The sequence below is a fragment of the Phascolarctos cinereus genome, unplaced genomic scaffold, assembly GCF_003287225.1.
Source record: "Phascolarctos cinereus isolate Bilbo 61053 unplaced genomic scaffold, phaCin_HiC Scaffold_726;HRSCAF=1367, whole genome shotgun sequence".
NCBI classification, from domain to species: Eukaryota; Metazoa; Chordata; class Mammalia; order Diprotodontia; family Phascolarctidae; genus Phascolarctos; species Phascolarctos cinereus.
Window position 1 is genome coordinate 318092112 of NW_027556098.1, and position 25927 is coordinate 318118038.

Below are 25927 nucleotides of genomic sequence, written 5' to 3' on the forward strand. Positions count from 1 at the left end.
TTCAATTGGAATGCTACTGAGGTTCATTTGGGGTAGGGAGGGAAAATAAGTACTTGTTAACTGAAAAATTAAATAAAATATTTTAAAAACTTGTAGAGTTACTGAGAAGTTAAGTGATTTGTCCATATTCACACAGCCAGGATGAGTAAGAGATGAGATCTGAACCTGGGTGGATCCTGACTCCAAAGCAAACTTTCTATTCACTATGCTATATTATCTCTCATAGTGTCTTATTACAGTAAAAATAACAAAAATTACTTGAGCATTAAAGAAAATTCACATTTTATTTAGAATGAAATAAACTATACAAAAGTTGTTTTTCCTCACCAAAAATAACAGTAATATTTTCCTCTTTACTCACTCCTAGACAAACCACAAAATCCTAATTTGCAAGTTCTCCAGGCTAGGTTTACAAGTCAAGATGAGGCATGGAAAAAGGCAGAATAAACACAAACAAGATCAATTGGGTTTTTTTTATGTTTGTGAGATTGGCTTCCAGTTCATAGAACAGAATGTTTGATGTATACCTGTGAAAAGTTCATGAAACAGTTACTGTGGAGCCCCAACAGAGAAATGTAAACCACAACAATCATTCATTTATGAGGAACAACATTGGCTCTATCACTTAAATTTTAAGTGAACTCATTCATTTACATTCACTTGATGAAGTTAGAGTCAACATGAAAATGTGTATGAGGTCATGGTTTGAGAAACTCTTCTCCAATATATCTTTTACTGTCAATGGTACAACATTAAAAAAAAAAAACCATAGGAGTCAGTGGTCAGTAGTGAGCTTCATTTTAACTAAATTTTTTTCCCACTTCTCCTCCCAATACTTTTTCTTTTTAATAATAACTAAGAAATCCAAAGCCTGATAGTCAGATCCCTGGTAATCACATATGTGCAGAATGAAAGTAACTAAAAATATCTCCAGAGCGGTAGCTACCAGCAGAAATCACAAAGAAATAAAATGTTGTATTTCTACATTTGGAAGGTCAATTTTCAAAGAATTTCAGTTCATAGAATAGCAGTTTAACATAAAGATTAACAGTGGCTAACGAATCCAAATGGAGATCCAAAGGCAAACTTATCTTCAATGATTAAGTGGTCTAATCAATATCTCAGGACTTCTCTCTCTAATCTCCAATTCAGGGAGAAAACCTATTTTGGTCAATTTCCTTAAGTATTTTCAGTTATCTCTGAATTACTTGTGGGAAGAACTTCTTCTTGGAGGTCCAATTTACTTGTGTAGAGTTTGATGTAAGTATCGACCATTAAATCTAAGTCATGTTTTATATCAAAGTTTATGTTAAGCAAAGCCAAGTTACTCGATCGGTGAGCTGTCAAGGTATCCCTCAGGTATGCCTTAAGACGTTTTCGACCATTTTCATACCTCTCATTCTCAACCTTCATCACTGGGAGTATGCAGAGGACTTTAAGCAATGCATAAACATTAGGAAAAAATTTGATGTCTGGCAGATGCAGGGCTTCATAAATTGTTGCTGGAAGCTCGATATCTTTTCCTCTGTGTTTCCATTTGATTCTCCAACAATGGAGTTCTGCAGAAAGAGTGTCTGGATTAGGAAGGTCACTTTTGTACATATCAGCATGGTGTTCCTCCGATGTATTAAATTTCAGCTGTCCCATGACAGAGGGTACTAAAGACAAACATTTCAGTGCTTTGAGGTGCTGTTCAGAGAAGATATCCTTTAGCTCCTGAATGATGTGCTCCACAGTTGGTACACTAAGTACCTCTTTGTAGTAGCTTTCAGATGTCACTTCAGGTTCCAGGTTAGCTTGCTGAGACCTGCGAAATTTTCCAGGAAGTTTAATTTCTATATCTAGCTTAGTTGCCAAATTTGTGGCTTCCTCAAACCAAAATTCATGATAAACTTCGATATTTTCCATCACTTCATTTAAAGAATGTAACACTGCTGTCAAACTGCTGGCTGCAAAGAAGACATCAGAGGTCTGACCCTGGAGATTCTTCCCAAAGGCTCTTGTAAAAGAAAGTATGTTTTTTAGAACCACGACAGTAACAATGAAATCAAAATCTACTAATGCACTACCAAGTACAAATGCTTGGCCAGCAATAAAGTTATCCCATCTAACAGTAGTGTCGCTGTTTATATTATCTAAACATAAAACAAGCGCTTGTAAAAGGTCCACTAAAATCTCAAAGGCGTCATGCCTGCCTGTCCATTGAGAACGGCAAATCTCCTTTAGCTCATTACCCTTCTCCTCACTATTCTGAAAAAGGACAGAGATAACACTATCAAGTTCCACCAGCAACTGTGGTGACCGATGGAAAAAAGAACAAACTTCTTCAATTATTCCCAAGGCAACAGATACTCCCACCACAGGAATGGATTTTGCCAACCATGTGTTTAAGGCACAGGAGGAGCAGAGGGTATAGACGGCTTGGGGGTATTTCTCCAAAAGTCTCATGGCCACAACTTTCATCTTTGAAGAAAACCCGCTAGAGACAATATAGGCCTGGCCCCGACAGTACTCCATATTCAGGCCCCATTTTTCAGTAATAGTGGTATGAAACTTAACAGCCAAAATTTCAGCATCGGCTTCATAAGGAAGAAAACCTATAAATTCTTCTCTCAAGTTATGAGAGTCATCCACAAACCTGACTAACACTGGCAAGTGCTCTTCTCCAGCTATGTCCACTACATCATCTGTAACAATGGAAAAGAAGTGAGAGTCCCGGACTTCCCTGAGCGTCTCTTCTCGGATGCAGCTCTCACAGATCTCCAGCATTTGCTTTTGCTGGGTTTTAGAGCAGAATAACATGTTGACTGCTGTTGTCTCAAAGCGTTTCCGCAAGACCTCATCACCAGCATTAATTCTACACTCAAGCAGAGCCTGGAAGTTATCTGGCATAAATATGCCCTCTGGAATTTCATCAGTTTCATGTCCATCTAAGGGTATATTTTGTTTACCCATAAGGATCAAGATTTCAAACAAAGATTTAAGGTAGTCTTTGTTTTCCTTCTCCTCTAGTGTTAAAGGTAAGACTTCTTCATCCTGTTCTCCTCCTCCTTCTGCAACTGCATTTTGAGCACTAGTGCTGTTATTTGTTTCTTGATTGGTCTGTTCTTGTTCAGAAGTCTCATCAACTAGAAGACAAAACATTAAAATTAATTTTATAAAAAGATACAAAACTTAAAACCAAATACTTTCTACACCATGCTTTCTGACTCAATTAAGAGACGGCTGAGAAAAATGAATCAGTCTAGGCATTTAGCCCAAGCATGGAATCGCATAATGTTAAGATGGGAAGGACAGTGCCTTTGATTTCATCCAGTAGAACTCTCTCACTTTACAGATAAGAGAACTGAGGTAGAGTTTACACACTCTGCCTGAGCTCACACAGGGCCTAGCACAATGCCTTACACACCGAAAGTTCTTAAGAGATGTTTTTAATAAATTATTTGCTGAGCTTGAAATCAGTAACAGCACTAGGACTAAACCCAAAGTCTCCCAACATCTTGCCCAGGGCCCTTGCCACTGTACTATGCAGCAGGCAACTTTTTAGTCATCAATATTTTGATAAGAATTTACACACAGGTGGCTCAGGGTGGGAGATATATCATCTATGCTCCTCAGAGAAAAAATGAATACAGCTGAACTTTATCATATAAAGTAATCATAGGCTACATATTTCCCATTCTAAAGTTGAGCCATGGACAAAAGAAACACGGTCAGTGTCAGACTTTTCTATATTATATTATTAACATAATAATATTAACCGCTTACTTTTTCGCTCCTTCAGTGACTTGATTTCATCTTCGCTCTAAAGACAAGAGAAAACCTCTTTTAGTAAACAATTCCAAGTATATTATATGTGAGTATTTTTTCTTAACTATTAATTCTCTCAAGATCATAAATACATATATGAAATATATACTCAAACAGGCAATACTTAAAATAAGTCTAGATTTGATAAAAATGAGTTAGCAAAATCTTATAGCAGAAATCCTAGAGGGGGAGGGACAGCACCAGAACATCACTTTGTACTGCATCTAGCATAGCAAGTCAACAAATAAAATAAATAAGCACCCAGGGTGAATACATTTATAGGGCAGACAAATAAACACGTAATCCATGCAAATATATATGTTTACAACAATTTAGGAAAACCTATGGGTCCACCATATAATAATCATTCCACATTTTCTGAAAGCCTGCTCACAGTTAATAGGGATGTATATAATACACCCTCTTTACGTTTTCCTTATCACTAGGTAAGGAAAACATGTGGCATATCTCCTTCCTTCTTAATGCCAAGCAGCTGTAAGAATGGGTTAGTATTGTTCTTGGTCAGTAATACCAAAGAAGGCTAAACAAATCACTAAATTTAATTACAGAAAAGACAATTGCCCCAGGGTAAAAACCTTAAAAAACAAGACAAAAAGCAGAAACTTTATATGTAGATTACTACAATGCAAATTTTCAATTCCTTCCTTGTTACCCTACCTTTGAAACTACAAGTACCCTCAACTGATACAATCTTGTAATACAGAAGTGAGGAATTTAAACATACCAACTCCTTTATTCGTTTTCTATGCCTACTATGTGGATTGTTCAGATGACTTGTAAGATCAAATATTGTTGGTACAGCATTATCTCGGAGAACTGTTCTATAAGGGCTCTGAAAAGAAAAAAAAAAACCAATATTTTAGATCGAGGCCATGAGAATAAGATGCGATTAAATGAAACACAACCTGTTAACCAATTCCTCAGCATTCTTCCAACCATTTAAAGGGGTTTGGAACAATCGAACAATATCAATTTGGACAACTACCAACTCCTACCCCCAACCTTCAGTAAACTATATTTGCTTTCTCAGAAATCTAAGAGTTAAAAAGAAGCCACTTGAGATGGTATCTGAATGTGCCAGAGGCAGGACCTCAACCCAGTTTCTCCTGTTTCCACTGAACCCAGGTCATCTTCCTGATTCTGAGACTAGCCCTCTAGGCACAATACAGTGAAGCCTCTTTATGAAGGACTTTTTCTAAAAGACAATAATATGAAGTCTTTGGGACCCTTAATATACATACTGAGGACTTCTCTAACATCGTGACTACATCATTTCTCAACCTCTTCAACTTCTATGAACTCTTTCTCCAGTTTCCTTAAGTCACATATCAAGTATCAAACCTATCTCAAGAAACTGTATTGCTTCCATATCACCTCCAAGACCTAAACTTTAAAATTCTACTCTTAAACAAAAATCTATCTTTCCACTTTCACACACATAGAATCTACAAATCTCCAGCCCCTCAACCCTAATCTGCTCTCTCAGGCAAACTTCTCTCTCTGCCCTACTACCTGTCACCTTAATGATTTATCAACATTTAATTCCATTTTGCTTTTTTTTTGGGGGGGGTAGAATTGGGTAAGGAGGAGACCAGATAGGGAATTTCCTGCAGGGAAATTATTTCCACTGTCATAAATTAGCATCTGCTCTGCAACTTATAGTCTCAGAGAGTTGTCTGGGGGCAATGAGAAATCATGAGACTTGACCAGGGTCACAAGACCCTGTCAGAGTGTCAGAGGCAAAATTCAAAAATCAGGCCTCCCTCATTCTGCATCAGGCGCTCTTTTATCTACCATACCCTCCCAGTGGCCTACAACCCATCTGACATCTCTTCAAAGTTCTAACTGGCTATAATATACACCTGGATTTTCCACCAGCACCTCAAACTGAACTTGTCCAAATCTGAGTTTACTATCTCCCTCCTAAGATTTCTGCTCAGTATTTGACAACATCATCATTCACCCAGATTCCCACATTTGGGACCCAAGTGCTGTTTGTTTCTTCTTCCCTAACCTTCTTGCCCCATCGGCTATCAAGTCCTGTGAATTCTGCCTTTTCCACATATCTCTGATCCATCTGTCTCTCTATTCCCACTGCCACCATCCTTTTTATCACCTGCCTAATCCACTGCAACAGCCTCCTTAAGAACGTGTCTTCCCCCTTCAACTCTTTCCTCCACCAATTCTCATGCATGAATCTGATCATGCTCTTCCTCTGCCCAGAATAAGTTAAAACTCCTTCCTTAAGCCTGGTAATAAAAGTGCACCAAAACCTAATGCCAGCCTAACATTTCCAGTACTGGTAAAATGGACTACTCTCTATCCCCGAACACACCCTGTATTTTTAAGTCTTTATCGTTGGTCATTGGGATGCCTATGAATGAAATAAGCTACCTAACTTCTCACTGCCAGAATTCCTACATATAATTTGAAAACCAAATCAAACTTCTACCTTTCCCTATAAGTTTTACTTAATCCCCCATAGGTAACAACCATTCCCTTTGATCTACCCCCAGGACTCTGTACCTTAAATGTACCACCAATACTTTGGCCCATTAACAAATGCTGACTGACCTGACTTAATGTAGTTATCATATATTATAAGCACATTTTACACACACACACACACGTATATGTCATATATGTTATATACATGTATGTATCTTAACCCTCCTGTTAGAATGTAAGCTCCATGAGGACACAGGCCAAATCACACATTTACACAATGCTTTAAAGTGTACAAAACGTTTTTCTTACAACGCCCTCTGATGTAGATAAGTGTGCATTATTACCCCCAAGTTACAGATGAAAAAACTCAGAGAGGTAAAGCAATTTGCCCAAGGGCCCACAGCTAGGAAGTGGCAAAGACAGGCCTCAATCAGGTCTTCAGGGTTCTTGCCATGATTCCTCATAGCTTGCTATGTAATGCTTAAATTAACATTATTAAATAGAACCACCTGAAAAATAAAATCAAGACTCCACACATTTCTGACCTATGGAATGTTTTATTAAAGAAGAAAAATATACTTTTTTCTAGGAAAGGCAAAGCTGAGTCTTTACTTATACTGAATTCAAAATAAAGTCTACCCTAAATATGCATCTCTTTCATTATTTCACCTTGCTTTCCAATCACGTCACTAGTATTTAGGAACTTCAGAGGGGGTTGGGAAAAGGAAAGTATATTAATTCAAACTGGTCGATTTGCTACTTCTTAATAACTAAAAGGGATCTAAAAATTTTAAACTACTGGTTACAGTGCTTTTAGATTACTTATTTTAAGTTATTGATAATATTCTGTAGGTTTTTATTATTCAGATAATTCAACATGGATCTGTGATCTCATCAACAAGTTTTTATCAATAGTGCTCTCCAAATGATGCAAATTAGAATCAATCTATACTCTTTCATTCTGTATGATTCTTGTCCATTTCCTCCTAAATCACCTCTACAGGGGATCCACCTCCTTGATTTTGCATGGATACAAATGGCACATGTAGACTGTCTATCCATTACTCTTAGCTTTCACCAGATGGCCATTAAATGAGAAAAAAGAAATTAAAAGTAGGCTAACAACCAAGAAAATACAAACACATCAGATTCCAAGATTTAGTTTATAACAGATGAACTATGGCTAATGAACTTCCTTCTCTGATTAGCAAACCCAAGAAACAGTTTCAAAAAAACAAGATTTTTAAGGATAATATATAACTATGACAAAAATTTCACCTTTGCGTACTCCTACTTATACCCTCTCCCCTATACACATCCATATTCCTTTGTAATTTAAGAAAAGGGATATATTTCAGAAAAAAGAAAAAAAAAGAAATTTAGATAACTTTATTATATATTTAAAAGGAATAACAAGTTGCACATAACAGATTTGCAGTTTCACATGCAATCATCTTTTTTATTATGTTATGGAAATGCTTGCTTTAGTCCATAAATTAAAAATAAAATAAATAAATGTGGAAAAAAAAAGAAAAGGATACATTTAAAACAAGAGGAAAAAATTAGAAAATAAAGTTTTGCAACTTACACTTTTACAGATCATAGATGTCTCGAAGTGTTTGGCACAAAGCCGATAATGCTTATTGAGTTGATCAGGTGTTTTATCTTCTAAGTCAGCTCTTCTACAATTCTCCACCCACTTTTGGCATCTAAAAATAAATTCAACAAATATTAACGGAGAGTTTATTGCACAGAAGACCCTAAACTGGCACTAGGGATACAAAGACAAAATTAGCAAGTCTCTGTCCTTGGGAAGCATGCATTTTATCCAAATTATGAAGCAAGTTAATTTTTTTAAAAAAATTTTGTTTTAGGCAATTGGGGTTAAGTGACTTGCCCAGGGTCACACAGCCAGTACATGACAAGAGTTTGGTCTGAGGCCAGATTTGAACTCAGGTCCTCCAGACTCCAGGGCCGGTGCTCTATCCACTGTGCCATCTAGCTGCCCCAAAGCAAGTTATTCTAAGAGCTTGAGGCCAGAACCCAGGACAGTGCTCTTCAACCACATTCAAAAATCTTCAAACAAATAAGCATTAAGGCCAGAAAACAAGGCCTATTACTGATAAAATGTTTGTTGTTGGGTTTTTTTTTTTGGTTAAAGAATACTGAATAATAATTGTATTCAACCAAAGGACTGGGCATAGGTAGCTTCCCCCCTCCCCCTCCCCCCAACCGGCCAGTGATAAGATAAGCTTGACTGAATAATTTTGTATTTAAATTCTATAAAAGACTTAGCTTACTTGCTGCTTTAAATAGACGCTATTTGATTAGATCTTAGGAGTCTATATGTGGTAATACAGACATAAGGCAAAGTAAAATATTCAAATGTCCAAGGAAGAGACAGTATTTCTCCACGAAAATGACATAACACCTTTCCCCTAAACAGAATGATTAATGAACTAGATGCTCCTAGGACAGATTTTCACCACACCATTTATTCACCAGCTAATCACACTCACGTTATCAGCAATAAATGAAAGACCTGACTCTGGTTTTCTTAGCACTAATATAAGCTTCTATTTTTCTTTTTCTTTTTCCCTCTTCTTTATAGAACATTAGAGTCAAAACAGCTGTCAAGTTTTATTTTGGGCAAATAGAGCTTCTCCTTGCTCCTCTGTACCTCACCCTTACTTTTAAAAGGGAAGGAAAAATATAATCTTCACAGAATTTTAATTTATGATCTATGTTACACCGATACATTTCTAGAAAGCTTAAGAAAAAACCCTTGTATTAAGCAAAATACCTCAATTTTTAAAATCATATGTACTCAATCTTTGCTTAGTATTTGGCAGTTATAAATGTAAAAAAAAAGAAAAGAAGGCAAATTAACAGCTATACATTACCCTTATCACTAATATATTGAGGCAAATCTATAACCCATCTACAGGGTAATTATAAAAAAGTAAGCTCATACATAAGACTTCGTGCTCTCTAAGGATATGGGCTGGAAGAAGTATAACTCTAAATCCTGTCATCCTATGAGTTTAAAAATGGATAAACTCAGTTTGGGGCTAGACTGTTGGGCCACACAGCAAGTCATTTTGTGCCTGAGGGCTGGCACAATAGGTGTCTAGTAAGTAACTCAATTCAACAAACATTAATGAAGGCATTCCTGTGTCCAGGCACCTGTGAGATGAGAATTTTTCTTTTCCTTAGACCTTCCAGCCCAATGCAGATCAGCACCTTCTCTGCAGTTTAGAGTACCAGAAAGGCAGCTGGGGCACCGGGTGGGCAAGTGACTTGTCCCATCATCAGTGTCTGGTTCGGGGACCAGAATGCAGGTTCTCCTAAATGAGGTCAGTTCTCTATCCATATCTCCATGATGCCTTCTCAGAAGTTGAGCTTAAACAGGCAATGAGCACAAAAAAAGAAGTTTCTATCTTCAAGGGCTTACATTCTACTAGCAGAATATAACCTGTACACAGAAAAACAAATACAAGTAATATAGTAAGAGAGTGAGAACAAACTACATCTAGGAGGTGACACCTGAGCCGTGTTCTGAAGGCAGTGAGGGACGCTATCAGGTGGAGGTGAAAAAGAATGAGTTCTAGACCTGAGAAACACCAGGACAAAGGAGAAAGCTGAAGGTGGGAACAAGGGAGCCAGTGTGATGAAAATGACTGAAGGGAATAACAGGAAATAAGACGGGAAGATAGGTGGGATCCACGTGCAGAAGATTTTACTATTTCCTATTTTATCCAAAGGGCAAAGGAAAGCCACTGAAGATCTGTGCATAAAGTAAGAACGTGGTCATCTGGGCTTTAGGAATATCCATCTGACAGCTGTGTGAAGATGGGATGGATAAGAAAGGGGAGAGACTGGAAGTAGAGACCAATTATGATGCTATGGGAATAATCCCACCAATAAGTGTATGCCTGAACTAGGCAGAGCCCACAGTGTGTGAGCAGAGAAAGGAGACAGATGTCATGGATACTGTGCAGACAAAATTGACAAATGAATGGATAAGGGGGCTGAGGAAGAAGAATGAATCAAAGATGACTCCAAGATTATAAACCTGAGTGACTGGAAGGACGGTAATGCCCTCAACAAAAATAAGCAAGTTCAGAGAAAGAATAGAAGGGGCGAGGGGGCGTGGGGAAGCGGGGAGGAAAAGAGGTGGGAGGACAGCACTTCTGTTGTGGGTACATCTGGGAACTATTCTCTCTTTACATTCTCATGATCACGATGCCAGCCAGCTCTCTCAAGGTTTTATTTGTTCTGTAAGTATGATTCCCAGATCAATATCTTCTTCCAGTCTCTCCCCTGAGCTCCAGTCCTACATCACCAAATTCGTATTAGACCAAATGTCTATTTAAATTGGATGACCCCACAGCATTTCAAATTTACCATAACCAAAACAAAACTCATTTTCCCCAACACTCACCACTCTTTAAGGCTTTCTTATTTCTGTTGAGGGTACCACCATCCTTCCAGTGACTCTGGTTTGCAACCCAGAGAGCCATCTTTGACTTTGAATTCTCCTCACTCCTTCATATACAATCAGCTGCTAAATTTTATGGTTTCTAACTCTATCAAATTTCTTGCATTCTTTCAGCTCCTCTCCCTTCACAAAGCTAACACCCTAGTTCCAGCCCTTATCATCTCTCACCTGGGCCTCCTAATTGGGCCTCTTCAACTAGTCTGCCATTTGTTCTCCCTGCCTCTGGTATCTCCCCTCTGAAAACATGAAATAAAATTTCTGATGAGCAGGGAAAAGTGGGATTGTCAAAAGAGACCAATGTGGATGGGCAGCAAAGTCTTATGCTTAAAAAAAAAAATACAGAAAATAAAAACAAATCCAGATAAAAGAAGAGGAATACACAACCATGGCACAATACTATAAAAATAGTGATGAGTGCAAAAGCTCAGCATGAGCTGAGGCTGACGAGGAAAACTAAGGACAACACAAAATGTTTTTGTTCTTAAGCTATAGTAAAAAAGGAAAGAAAATAGATTCTTTTCTTAGGGTGGATGTGATCATGAGAAATGATGACAGAACAAAGGCAGAGCTTCTCAATTTTTATTTTTCTTCTGTCTTCTCTGCCAAAGAAAATGGCTCTTTGTACTGGAAGGGACAACAAAAATGGCTGATGGGAAGTTGATACATGAGATAAATAAAGAAATAGTAAGAAAGGACCTAATGGCCCTTGATTAATTTCATTTCCCAGGCCCAAATAAACATCTTTTGGGTGCTCAAACATTAACTGCCATTACTGGGTCGCCATCAACAATATTTGAAAGATAGTGGACTATTGGTACCATAAGATTAGAGAAGGGCAAATGTCATCCCAATATTTAAGAAAGAGAAAAGAGGGGCAGCTAGGTGTGGAAGTGGACAGAGCACCAGCCCTGGAGTCAGGAAGACCCGAGTTCAAATCTGCCCTCAGACACCTGACACTTACTAGCTGTGTGACCCTGGACAAGTCACTTAACCCAATAGCCTAGGCAAAAAGGAAAAAAAAAAAGAACAGAATATAGTCTGCAAACTACAGGGTAAAGGAGTTTGACTTGGATTCCTGTGAAATTCTTAGAAAGATCATTAAAGACAAGGTTAAGGAACATCTCAAAATGGAAAATGGCTTCATTAAGAACAAGTCATACCAGAATAAACTCATTTTCTTTTTTGACAGGATTACTGAACTGGAAGATGAGGAGGAATGTTATAGAATACAGTTTACCTAGACTTTAGCAAAGATTATGATCAACTATTGCATACTATTTTTGGAGAAGATGTAACAACGTGTACTAGATACAATTAGACAGGATCAGAACTAGGTGGAGGACCAGACTCAAAGAAGAGTTATTAATGGTTCAATGTTTTTGTGGCAAGAGGTCTCCAGAGGAATACCCAAGGGATCTTGTGCTTGACCCTGTACTGATCAATGAGTGCAAAGAGGAAGAGCAAAGAATAAGATAATTGGAAAGGTAGAAAGGGCTCGGGCTGTGAAGAGCTTTAAATAGGTTAAGTAACAAACTGGATGAGGGTTAGGCTCCAAAAAGATCGTGACATACTACAGCATTGGATTGAATTTAATTAATTTAATGAAATGTAGGATCAATGCAACATCTTACACTTGGGGTAAAAAAAACCCACAACTTTACTAATACAAGAAGAGGGAGGCATGGTTAGATAATAGTTTGAGAAAAATCTAGGCGTTTATGTGGACTTTCAAGTTCAAGGAGTTAGCAGTATGGTCTATCGGCTAAGAAAGCTAATGTGATCTTGGGTTTATTAGTTAGTAAATGAAGCACAGCTTTCAGGAATAAAGAGGTGACGGTCCTGCTATATTCTGCCCTCAGCAGACCTGAACTAGAGTACTGCCTTTGGTTCTGGGCACCATTCATATGAAGAAAAGAATTGAACATGGAAAATATTCTAAAGAGGGTAATCAAAGTGAAGGGCCCTGAGTAGATAGATATCATATGACCACCAGTTGAAGAAAAAGGAGATGATTAGTCTGGAGAAAAGGGTTAAGAATACTCATATAGTAGAAGGAATGTTATGTGCAGGAGAGATTAGGCCTATTGTATTTGTCTCTGGGAGGGGCAGCTGGGTGTGGATAGAGCTTGAAGTAAGGAAGACTCATGTTCCCGAGTTCAAATATGGCCTCAAACACTGGATTCTCTTCGCCAAGAAAACCCCAAATGGGATTACAAAGAGTCAAACACAACTGAACACCGACAATAAAAAAAATCGTTTTAGGAGGTCTGAACCAGAAGCAATGTGCAAAAGTTACAAAAAGGTAAATTTAGGCTTGATGTCTGAAAAAAAGTTCCTAACAATCAGAGAGATAGTCAAAACTGTAACAGCTGCCTCAAGAGGTGAGGAGGTCTCCGTACCTTGGAGGTCTCTAAGCAAAGACTGGAGAATCACTTAGATACAGTAGGGATTCTTTTCTGATATAGGTTGGATTAGATGGCTACCAAGCTCTTCCAACTCTCAAAATTGCATACATTTTTATAACTTCATCCTTCCTACATATTTGTCCCCTTTATACATTAGCCAGTGACCTTCTCACTGATCCTCACACAACACTCCACCTCCTGCCTCCTGGCTTTTGCCCAGGCTGCCTGAAGGCCTGTGACATACCCCCTTATGTCCATTTCTTAGAATCTCTCATTTCCTTAGTTGTTTGGCTCAAATAGCACCTTCTACAAAGAAGACTTTACTGATCCGCCCAGTGGTTCCCCCTCAAAGTCCCTGTATTTACTTTATATATATTTCAATATGTACATTTGTCTCTCCTGTGAAATGTACGTTTCGTAAGAGCAAAGGCTATTTCATTTCTGCCTCTGCACCCCAAGAACATAATAAAGATGCTGGTAGAGAAGTGAAGTCAGCAGTTAAGCTGCAGAATTGAACTACAGTACAGAAATGATTACTGGATATTAAAATTTTAGAATCTGCATAAAGGTAATTAAACCTATCGAAGCTAATGAAATCACTAAAGGAAAGAGTACAGAATGAAAAGACAAAAGGCCTGGAAAAACTGCTAAAATGGTAAAGGAAATGATGAGTAAATATCTTTTTTCTTACTGTTGATGGGAATTCTTAGTGAATATTGTAAACTAGTAGGAAGTTTCCGAGTTCTTAAAGTAAGAAGTGCTTGGAGCTTTCAAATGTGTCTAACTAATGGGAGTGAAAAGCTGGGACCTTCCTCCCTTCCGAAGTTGGTAAGAAGGGATGCGAAAAAAAATGGGAAAGAGGAATTGGAAGTTGTTAGCCAAGGAGAAGATCCAAACCTAGATCCTGGTTCAGTGGCTTCTGGGCCAGTTCTTTCAAGATAAAAAAGGCTTCCATTTTCCATAACTTCACAATTCTATACTCTATATGTTACCTTCTACCTTCCTTCTCTTAATTGCTACTAGGGAAAACCTTTGAAAAGCTAACGCTCTGCCTCTTAACCTTAAAGAAAAAAGAAGGCTGAACTATATTGGGCTAGGCAATGACTGGAGAGATACAGAAAGCCAACAATAGTTGAGTGCCAGCAAGTAAAGGCAAAGTGCAGAAAAAAGGGAAGACTGGGCAGGATTAGGTCTGAAACCAGAAGTTAAATGATTTGCCTTAAATTAAATGATTTGTCTTAGGTCTTTAGATTCTCAATCACTAGCTGGCCGGGAGAAAGGGAAGAAAGTTTTACATAACACCTTGAATCTGAATAGCTTTTAAACAGCTATTGAGGTATCTAAGGACAATCAAAGGGAAAGTGGTTCTACAATTAACTCCTGGGTAACAGCTAGTGCTTTAACTTTACCAAAGAAATTTCCAAGTAAATTCTAAGTTCATTCATATGTAAATAAGATGTAAGGTCACGGAAAGGAAACAAAGTCACACAGGAAGAGTTAAGTCTGGCCTCATTAGGCAACATAAACCCTTTCTAATCATTCCAGCCAAGCTAAGAGCCAATAGCAGAAGTGACCAGACAACTCACTTTCTGGACCTGTAAACCTTAGAGATGAAAGGGAAATTAGAAGCCATTAAGCCTAGCCTCAAACACTTTAAAAATGAGGAAACTAAGGTACACAGAGGATAAGACAGTCAACAGACATTAAATGCCTGACATAAGCTGGGCACTGTACTAAGAACTGAGGGTACAAAGAAAAGTGAAAAATAATCCCTACCCTCAAGGAGTGTACATTTAAATAGGGTAGACAATGTGTAAACAACTAAGTAGATCCACATTATAGTCTAAGCAGATGAAGGTAATCAGAAGGGAAAAGGCATGAAGCAGTTAGAGGGACCAGGAAAGGCCTCCTGCAGAAGGTAAGATTTGATAGATGTCTGGAAGGAAAGAAACCAAGCAAACCAAGAGGGGGAGGTAAGGGGGCAGAACGTTCTAGACAGAGGGAGCAGACAGTAACAAGGCACAGGTGACAGAAGACAAGCGTCCCAAGCAAGTGACTGCAGCTGGTCTGAAGAGCGATTTAGGGGGGAGGGAAGTGTAAGAAGGCTGGAAAGGTAGGAAGGAGCCAGGTTATGAGAGCTTTAAATGTCAAACAGATGGACTTTATATTGATCTTGAAGGTGACTTCGGGAGGGGCCGGGGGAAGAAGAGGTTGTGGCATGGCAGACTCATTTAAAAAAAAAAATCTTGACAGCTAAGTGGAGAATGAATTGGAGTTGGGAGAGTGTTAGGGTAGGGAGACCAAGTCTATTGCAACAGTCCAGGCAAAAGGTGATAAGGCAACGCTTAACACAGAGAAATATTGTGCAGGCAAAAACAATATTTGACCACAGAATGGATATGTGGAATAAGTAAGAGAAGCCAAGGACGACGTTAAGGTCGTGAGTCTGAGTGACTGGTAGGATGGTAAGTACACTTGACTGTAATTGAAAAGTTTAGAAGGAGAATTGGGGAGGGGAGGGGAAGAGATAATGAATTTTGTTTTAAACACATTGAGTTTGAGAGAATCAACAGACAATTGGCAATGGCTGATTATAGTACAAAAGAAAGACTAGGGCTGGATAACAAATCTGGGAATCATCAGCACAGAGATAATTGAAATCATGGGAGCAGATGAGATCACCAACCAAGACAGTATATACAGAAAGGAAGTGGGGGCCCAGGACAGAGCTCTGGGGGCCACCCAGAGTTACAGGGAGTGATGTGCTTTAATATGCAAAGGAGAGTGAGAAGGCATCAGACAGATATGAGAATCTGGAGAGAGCAATGTCATGAAAACCTAGATTGGATGATTTTCCCAGGGTCAAATAGCTAGTAAATGAAACAGGATTTGACAGATACTAGTTTGTGACCCTGGGCAAGTCACTTAACCCTGTTCACCTTAGTTTCCTCATCTACAAAATGAGCCGGAGAAGGAAATAGCAAACCACTTCAGGATCTGTGCCAAGAAAACCCCAAATAGCGTCACAAAAAGTCAGACACAATTAAAATGACTAAACAACAACAATGTCCTGACTGCAAGGACAGTACACCATCCACTATTTCACACCATCTACGCGCCGCGCCTTTGCTTAAACTATTCCTATGCCCCGTATGTCTTCTCTTCCCCTCTTCCCCTAGTAAATTTCTATGCTATCATCTTCCATTCATCTCAAGTCAACTGCTACCCTCACAAAGAGAGCTTGTCCTGATCTCCAGAACCAACCTTCTTCCTCTCAGACCAACACTGCGGTATTATCTCACCTCATTTGTCTCTATTATTATGTAGTAATCTGTTCTGTTGTTGTTCTGTCATTTAAATCATGGCTGACCCTTTGTGACCTTGGCAAATATAGTAGAGTGGTTTGCCATTTCCTTCTCCAACTCATTTACAGATAAGGAAACTGAGGAAATAGGGTTTAGTTACTTACCCAGATAGTAAGTGTCTGAGGCCAGATTTGAGCTCAGATCTTCCTGACTTCAGATCTAGCACTCTATCTACTGTGCCACCTGGCAGCCCAGTAATGCTTATTAATCAAAGAATCTCTTTATCAGCTAACCCATGATCACAAATGTCAAACTATACCAGGAATTCAGCTATTTACAGTATCTACACCCTGACAGAATTATAGCTGTGGACAACAGAATGTTATCAATACCTCATTCTACCCCTTCATTAAACTAAGGTTTTTTGCCACAGGGCATTTTATAGAGCAGATTCTCGAATCAGAGTTAGAGGGATGTTTGAGGTCCTAAGGCCTGAAACCTGGGGGCATACCACTTCACAAAGTGGCTCATCCCACTTCTAGACAGCTGTAACTTAGAAAGCTCCTGTATCTAGTCAAAATCTTGTTTAAAGAGATAATAAATGTTAGATCATTCCTTCATTCAACTATTCAGCTCTTGAGAGTCATCACCTCCTGCAACTCACCATCTAGGAGGGAATAAAGACAGATATAAACACAACAATAAAATAAGGTAACATCCAAATGGGACAGAAGAGGTGAATGCCGGAAAATCCAAGGAAGGGAGAAAATCCAATAAAGAATATAAAAGTTGGCTGGAGGAAAACCCAGCTATATTCAACTCATCTATCTATACCTGTCAACGTACATTAAAAGCTTCCCTATATTCCACTTAATCAAAAAAGTGGTGGTGAGTAATAGCCCTGAAAAAGGCAACTGTCCATTTAGCAAATATTTGTAGAAACAGCTTCCAGGCATTAATCAATCACAGGTTTAGCAAAGAAAAGAAGATATCCAGTAGAGGGAAAACAGGATGTCATAGTGTCTGAAAACCACATCTGAAATGCAGTCTTGAGAAAAAAGAAAAGATTTTCTTCAGGTTGTTCTAAAAGCAGAACTAAAATCAAGTTTCAGGGAACAAGGAGACACTTTCTAATGACCAGAGCTGCCCCACAGCGAAACTATTTCATCATGAGCTCCCTCCCTCTCTTTGGAAGTAGTCAAACAAAGGCTGGGTAAACATCTGTCCACAATGTCTTAAAAAAATGTGTATCCCAGTGCTTAGCACAATGCCTCACAGATAGTAAGTACTTAATAAATACTGGTTGACTAAGGCACCCCCTTAAGGAGCTTCGGAATTATAATGCTGTTCCTCTAAATGGAGTGAGATGTAAGGTTTACAAATATCTCATTTGATCTTCATAATAATCCTGTGAGGTAGATGCTACTATCCCCATTTTTGCAGATGAGTAAACTAAGCCTGAAAAAGGTTAAGTGATTTGCCTAAAAAGTAAATGTCTGAAATAGTATTTAAATTCAAGTCTTTCTGACTATCCACCACTATCTTAACTTCCTCCAAGACAATTCATCAGAGTTATGTGAAGACAGTAGAATATCAATTTTTTTATCTAGAAAAAGAAAAATTAAGCTTTACTGATTAAAAGCCAGGCTAACACATTGGCACTCTCCCTCAGTCACGTGTCACAGAAGGAAGGCTGAGGGAAGAAGAGTAAGTTCCACAACGGTGAGTAACTGAGAGCAGTGTTTTCCATCATTCACTTCCAGCACACTGTGATGTACTGCAGTTCACATGTACCTGGTTAAGTGATTTATGAATTATACAATCTAGCTTAAACTAAACTGACCCTCACAAAATGGACAAGTGGCTTAAACAGATTCCTGCAAAGAAACTAGATTAAAGACAACTCTGCTAATAGGATCACAAGTGAACAAGAAAATGGCAGAGCTAACAACCTTCCTACATCTGGTACAAGCTCTATATAAAAACAATGTCACACTAATCAGATCTGGAAAAAAAAAAGTCAGCCAAAACATTTAAACATCAAAATTATTTGAAATATGGATTTATATCTACTACTGTTAAGAATGGACCTTGCCCTAAATGTGTTTTTGTGTTATGAGAATTTAGCTAGCAACAGTATGAAGACCTCATAATTAGGCAGGCATTCAAAATGCTTCTGTTGACAAAAATAAAGCTGAAGTATAATTTTCTAACCTATTTAAAAATCTAATATGAGTTTCAATAGGTTTTGAACCTGTGGAAAAAAAAGCAACATCTTCCAATTAGTTTCCAAGAATAACTGATTTAACACCAGGGAAGATGGAAATTTATTAGACAAATTTCAATTAAACAACATGATTAGTGGATAGGACTAAAAAATTAGCATCAAGATTTTAGTAAGCATAGGCAACAATGTACTTCTTCCATTTCAATCTATGGATCTTTTGGTAAAAGTTTCAGTTAAGATAGCCAACAAAATCAAGTGAAAATAAACTGAACTTAGAATCAGACCTTCAAATCACTATCAAAGTACTGAGTCAAGATTTTCAAATATAAAACTTATTCAATCACACTGCTGCTACTAAAAATATTACAAATATTTTTGTGCAAGTGAAGTTTTTATTTCATTAATAAAAAATTTTAAAATGCCGTTTATTTCATCTTTATCTCAACCTTTTTAATTTCAATTTTGAGGTTATGTTTTTAATGTAAACATTTTAATACAGTACACTTAAATAACTTATAAACATAGGTAAATACAGAGAAGCACAGAAAGATTACATGAACTGATGCAAAGGGAAGTCAGCAGATCCAAAGAAACTACACACAAAAACTACAACAATGAAAAGGGAAAAAACAACCACATACACATATCAAAAGCGAATGCAACAAAACTATAAAGAAAAGGCATGGCTGAAAAAAAGAAACATCAGAAGATACTGCCAGCCTGCCTGTTTGCAGAGGTGGGAGGTCTATAAATGTTGCACATTACACATATTCTCAATTTTTTTCATCAGTCATGTTGATTTTTTTTTCTTTTGTCTTAAAAAAGTACTACTTGTTTATGATATGGTTCTCCAGGAGGGGGAGGGATCCCGGGGTGATTCAGTGATGTAAAAAACAAAAGATACTAATAAAACTTACTTTAAAAATATACACATATTAGGAAGTGCATACTTTCTATGTGTGAAACAGATGTGAAAGAGTTTGGAGGCCACTGGGAGCTAGGTAGTGCAGTGGACAGAGCAAGAGGCCTGGAGTTAGAAAGACCTGACTTCCAATTCAGCCTTAGACACCTACTAGCTGTGTGACACTGGGCAAGTCACTTAACACTGTTTATCTCAGTTTCTTCAACTGTTAAATGAGGTAGAGAAAGAAATAGCAAACCACCCCAATATCTTTGCCAAGAAAACCCCAAATTGGGTCAGGGAGGACTGAACAACAACAGCCTTGCAATCACTAACAGAAGACCAAGCAGCTTATCACGGCCATCAATATAGAACCAGAAAAGGCCTCAGAGGAAGTGGCCTCTAATCCAACTCCCACCAATTTCCTAACTTTTAAAATTTTTTTTAATTTTTATTTTTTACTGGAAAACTTTTTTATTGTAGGTGGAGTAGGACAGCTGGACACAGTTTAGATGATTCCAATTTTGTTGGCAACATCTAAGGCATCATAGTCTGGAGCAAGTCGGACATAGGCCTTCTTCTCTCTATCAGTGTGTTGACCTTGGCCACATCAATGTCATAGAGCTTCTTGACGGCCTGCTTGATCTGATGCTTGTTGGCCTTGACGTTCACAGTGAAGACCAGCGTGGTGTTGTCCTCAATCTTCTTCATAGGGGACTCAGTGGTCAAGGGAAACTTAATGATGGCATAGTGGTCAAGCTTGTTCCTCTGAGGGACACTTTTCCTGGGGTATTTGGGCTGCCATCGAAGTCTTAGTGTCTTGGGTGGCCGGAATGTGGAAGACGTTCGGATCTTCTTCTTTTTGTGGCTGTGAAAACCCTTCAGCACTGCCTTCTGGGCCTTTAAGGCCTTGGACTTAGCTTCTGTCTTGGGGGGGACAATCGCTTCCTTCTTTGCCTTTCCTTTTTTTAAACAGATGAAGAACTAAGGTCCAGGGAGGTTAAGCTGCCTGAGTTACCACAGGGAGGAAGCAGCAAAGGCAGAATTTGAACCCAGGTTCTCAAATAAAGAACCAGTACTCAGGCTATTGTATCACATCTTCTGTCAGGGACAGGAGGAGTTCAATGATAAGCAAACAGTAAAGGAGAATGGTGTGGATGTATTCTGCCCCACTTTAGAAGCAGGTGGAGATGGAAGGAGACAAACAGGGAGACAGATAATTCAATTTGATTAAATTCAACAAAACAACTGTATTATGTACAAACCGTGCAAAGAACAGGGGGTAAAAGGATGAAAATCACTCTGCCCACAAGGAGTTTATAAGCTAGTAGGCAAAGATAAGACGCTGTACAAAATCAAGGCAATTACCAAGCAAAATAGCACAGAGGGAAGAGAAGAGGGCTCCAGACACAGCCTTAGGGAAACCCAAGACTAGTGGTAATGACTTGCAAGAAGACCCAGCAAAGGAGACTAAGGAGTAGTTAGGTAAGAGCACCAAGCAAGAACAGGGTCTTGAAAATCTAGAGAGAAGAGAGTAAAGGAGAAAAGAGAGTGATTGACCATGTCAAAGGTTATAAAAGGAAAACGATTAAGAAAAGGCCTTTAGATCTGGCAATCAAAAGATTATTAGTAACTGTGAAGAGAGAATATTCATGTTGAATGAGGCTGGAAGTGAGACTACAGTCACACAGTGAGAGAAAAGGAAGCAGAAGCACTGGTAAGAGCTGGCCTTTTCAAATTCACCCAAAAATGAGATGTGGGATGAGAACAGATATGGGACAAGAGGGACCAGAGACAGATGGATCAAGTGAGGGTTCTTTGTGGAGGGGACCTGAGTATTTTCATTGGCAACATTCTCAGCTGAGACAGTGGGCAGATGGGAGCCATGAGAGGGTTGTGGAGAGATAAAAGGTTTGGAGAAGCCATTATGGTAATAAGCTCTGTGGATATGAAGAAAGGCAAAAAACAGCCCCTGCTCTCAGTCTAATGGGGGAGACAACTTAAAAATAACTCTATACAAACAATAAAGAGACAGGCTAAACTGGGAGAAATCTCAGAGAGAAGACTGTAAGATTAAGGACTGGGAAGGCTTTGTGCAGAAGGTGGGTCTTTAGCTGAGATTTGAAGGAAGCCAGGTAAGTTGTTTGTGTACAAATCTCTCCACTCCCACAGTCACCTCCTCCCTAGCCTATGGCAACAGCTTCAAGTCTCTCTCCAGTCTCCCCATCCTCTTTCAACTGCCAAACTCATTTTCTCAAAGCTTATTTCAGACTGTCACTCCTCTACTCACTCAAACTTCACTGGCTCTCTATTACTTTCAGGATCCTTCAAAACCTAACACCCTCCAATCTTTCCAGTCCTCTTACACTTTACTCCCCACCACACACTCTTCAATCCAGCAGCACTGGTCTTGTCGAGGTTGGTTGGATAGATTTAGAGCCTCAAGGACCAGAGTATAGGATGGGGTCTTCTGGAACGAATTCACAGGCTCAAGCATCCTTTGAGTCAAGGTGGCAAGTATGCTAGTTAGGTGATAACATACAACTATGTCATTCACTACTGGAAACCAGGGAAGGGGAGGGGGGAGAGAGGGTTCCTAAAGGGTATATTTTTGGTCTGTTACGTCCATAACAAGATAGTTTAGGCAGTTGACTTCTGGAATTATGTATACGGTAACTGTGGGCATCAGTACTTGATAGTTCTGCTGGTACAAGATATTCCTGTTCATACAAGGGAAATTCTACAGAGGTCAGCTTGTTCTTGTAACAAGGAGAGACAGTTTGCCTCACTGGGCCCATTCATGAGTCACTGCCAAAGATCGTGTCCTTGAGCTGCAGGGAAACTGTCAGGGATAGAGTCTTGAGGCTGGGGAGAAATATGATCTTGGAAGTGGGGTCCAAGTACAAGCACCCAAGAACTCCATCAGTCTTCTTGCTGAGACACTGTCCCTCAGCTCCAAGTCTTTCTCTGGCTGTCCTCCGTGCCTGGAACGTTCTCCCTCCTCATCTCTGCTTCCTGGCTTCCTTCAAGTTCCAACTAAAATTCCAACTTCTATAGGAAGCCTTTTCCAACCCCTCTTAATTCTAGTGCCTTCCTTCTTTCAATTACTCCCTATTTTATCCTGTACATAGCATGTGTGTATGTTGGTTTGCCCCATTAGATTATGAGCTCCTTGAGGGCAAGCATTGCCTTTTGCCTCTTTTTGTAACCTTAGCACAATGCCTGACACATAGCAGGAGCTTAATAAATGTTTACTGACTGAAATATAAAGTCTTATATTAAAGGTTCTCCTTTCTGATTCCCACCTTCTAGTTTCTCTGGCTTTCTTCAAGATTCAGCTCAAAACCCACCTTCTGCAGAAGGTCTTTGCTGGTTCCCCAGCTGCCACAGCCTTCCATTACTCTGTATACACCTATTTACATTTTGTTCTACCCATCAGAATGTACTCTCCTTGAAAACAGAGACTGTTAAATTAATAAATGCTTCTCAACTGACTGACTGGAGCCGGACTGCAGAGGATTGTGAACACCAGAACAAATCTGGTATCTTTTATTCCATAGGCTGAAAAGCTGGGAAGTAAGAAAACGGAGCACATAACCTTCACAACATGGGGAAGTAGAAAGAGGACTAAATTATGAAGCAGACAACTTGGGTTTTAAACCCTGCTCTTGAACAAATGACAAATGGCTTGCCTGTTCCAAGCCTGTTTCCTTCTCTGTAAAATGATAAGTTGAACCAGACGATCTCTATTCCCTTTCAAGCTCTTGTAGTCTGTTTTTTTTTTACTCTCTAATTTAGTAAGTATATTAATACACCATATATACTTAATATATTAAGTATATTTATATATAATTGTCATTTGCAGAGTCCAGGTCCAGATACTGGGGAAGATACAAAGTAAGACTTGGTGTAAGACCTCAAAGAACATAGTCTGATAAGGTAAAAAAATAAAATCACACACAGAAATAACTATAACTATAAATGTTATAATACTATAAATGTATTAGAGAGGTTCATTGCAAAGTGTTGCATAAATTGGAAGTTGCAAAGGTTTGTGTAGAGGGGAAGAAAGAGAGATCAGAAAAGGATTCCTGAAGGAGTTGGCCAATCTATTCACTGAATAAATATCTATTAAGTGCCTACTATGGGTAAAGCACTGTGCTAGGCAATGGAGGATACAAAAAAAAAATTAATGACATTCCCTACTTTCAAGAAGCTTACATTTGAGGGAAGGAGTTAACAAAATAATAAATGCATACTCATATGTACTATATACTATATGTGCATGTATATATCTTACCACATAAAGTGTGATGATGGCAAAAGAGACATCCAAAGGGTATGTTGGGCAAGTATAATCTCGTTTAATTCTCACAATAACCCTAAGAGACACCTGTTATTATGCTCATTTTACACGAGAGGAAACTGAGGCAATCAGAGGTGAAGTGGCTCGCCCAGCTAGTCAGTACCTATGGCAGAATTTGAACTCTTATCTTCCTGACTCCAGGCCCAGTGCTCTACCCACTAGGTCCTACCCTCTCATTTAAAAGTACAGGAAGAAAGAAGCTCATTATACAGTTATGTGTGTCCGGTAGAATAAAAGCCCCTTGAGGGCAGGGCCAACTGATCCCGCCCACACCCCGTTTATGTCTAGATGTTTGCACGTGGTCTCCCCCCCCCCCCGGCTGTGAGCTCCTGGAGAGCAGGGATTGTTTCTTTTTTTGTGTCGCTTATCTCCCAGCCCTTAACAAGCACAGTGCCTGGCACACAGTAGGCGCCTAACAAACGCGTGCTGCCTCGTCTCCGTGCTCTCCATAGCCGGCACAAAGCAGGAGCGCAATGAATAACCACTGAATGCAGTCTCTCTCGGGTCTGTACCCCATGGAAGCAGAAAACATCCGCAGCCTCTGGCGCCGGGGCCGTCCCTAAAAGCTTGACAAGTGGTGGCCGCGGACGAGCAGTCCCTTCCCCAGGGCGCACGTGCGCGGCCTGGGTCGCCCCCCAGGGAATACCGCCCTTCCCGCGGCTTTCCTCCCGGGGTCGTTCCGACAGTCCGGGGTCCGCGCCTGCGCACTCCCCCCTCCTTGCTCGGTCCCGGGGCGGGGGACAGCTCGCGCCAGGCGGGGGCCCGGCATCGCGCCTGGAAGGAGTGTCCGTCTGCTGGCCCCGGCCCCAGAGCGAGGGGCGCGGAGCGGCCGCTCCGGGGGCACTCACCGGGCCGGGTCCCGCGGGAACCTGAAGAAGGCCAAGTCCGACTGCGTGCTCTTCCGCGTGCAGTTCGGGGCCGCGCAGAAGTTCGGCATCGTCGCCCGTCCAGCCGGCCCGGCCTCCTCCCCCTGCCCCCCGCCGGCGGCCTCCCGGCCCCCGGGGAGGCCGGCCCGGCTGGGCTCGGGGGGGAAGGAGGAGGAGGAGGGGAGGGGAGAAGAGGAAGGGAGGGAGGGCGAGAGGAGGTGGAGGAGGAGGAGGGGCGCCGCGGGCCGAGGCCGGGCTGGGGACGCAGCTCCACAGTGCTGTGAGCGGCCGGGAGGATTTACCGCCGCCGCCGACGGCTCTAACCCGCCCGTCCGCCCGAGACGCTGCCGCCTCCTTCCCACAATGCACCCTGTCTCCCTCCCCCTCTTTGCTGCTGGGGGCTCTCTTCCCTTCGGCTTCCTCTCCTCCCCGCCTTTTCTCTGGGACTTCAGTCCTGGGAGCACGCGCAGTGAGGGCCGGGCTAAGCAGACAGCGAGCGGGGCGGGGAAGGGCGGTGTCTGGGGGCGAGAAGCACTGGCGGCGCGCAGGCGCGGGGAGCTGAGAAGCCGGAGGGAGGCGGGGGCGGGGCGGGGAGTGAAAGTGGAGAGAGAGCGCGCGCCCGCCGCATTCTCACCTACTTAGGGCAGAGTGCGCACCTGCCTTACCTTAAGAACTGCTAGCTGTAGTGCAGATCCAGGGTAGAGTGCACGGCAGTCTGGAGTGAGGTCTTTGGAGACCCCGCTTCATTCGCAAGGAAAGCTTTTCCACTGCATTGGAGCTGACCAAATAAACAGACGCTGGGAATAAAGCAATACAGGAGACCCATTAGGTGTTTGTTTTTTAAAGAAAGCTGAACAGAGACCGAAAACAAGATCTGGCCGCTTAATGAACCCTGTGACCTTGGGCACGTCACTCGTGCAAGACCGAATCTTAGTTAATGATCTCGAAGGTCCCTTCCACCTTTAGTCTAGTTGGTTCGGAAACTCATGTCCACATGTCTATGTTGACAATCTGACTGTCAAGGGCAGTTAACTGTCGTCTTAAACACTTTCCTGTACTAGAATCCCCGAGGAGAAA

At 40.4% G+C, this 25927-nt stretch overlaps 1 protein-coding gene and 1 pseudogene across 1 annotated transcript; both read right to left on the reverse strand.

Annotated features, from left to right (window-relative positions):
- Positions 1–265: 265 nt before the first annotated feature.
- Positions 266–25252, reverse strand: THAP12 (THAP domain containing 12). Its single transcript, XM_020989532.2, has 5 exons — positions 24833–25252; positions 7868–7988; positions 4556–4663; positions 3769–3805; positions 266–3128 (listed from the first exon to the last, which is right to left on the reverse strand). Exons 1-5 carry the CDS (start codon positions 24919–24921, stop codon positions 1180–1182), a joined length of 2304 nt encoding a protein of 767 aa, XP_020845191.1. The 5' UTR covers positions 24922–25252; the 3' UTR covers positions 266–1179.
- Positions 19146–24753, reverse strand: LOC110210708 (large ribosomal subunit protein uL23 pseudogene; annotated as a pseudogene).
- Positions 25253–25927: the final 675 nt, after the last annotated feature.

What these genes read in the sequence shown, in the direction of transcription:
- THAP12 (XM_020989532.2), bottom strand. Translation starts at nt 24,921, where the DNA reads ATGCCGAACTTCTGCGCGGCCCCGAACTGCACGCGGAAGAGCACGCAG. An exon ending in CATCTATGATCTGTAAAAGT is followed by an intron (nt 4,664 to 7,867) that starts GTAAGTTGCAAA and finishes TTTTCTTTTCAG; the next exon opens with AGCCCTTATAGAACAGTTCT. An exon ending in GAAAACGAATAAAGGAGTTG is followed by an intron (nt 3,806 to 4,555) that starts GTATGTTTAAAT and finishes TCTTGTCTTTAG; the next exon opens with AGCGAAGATGAAATCAAGTC.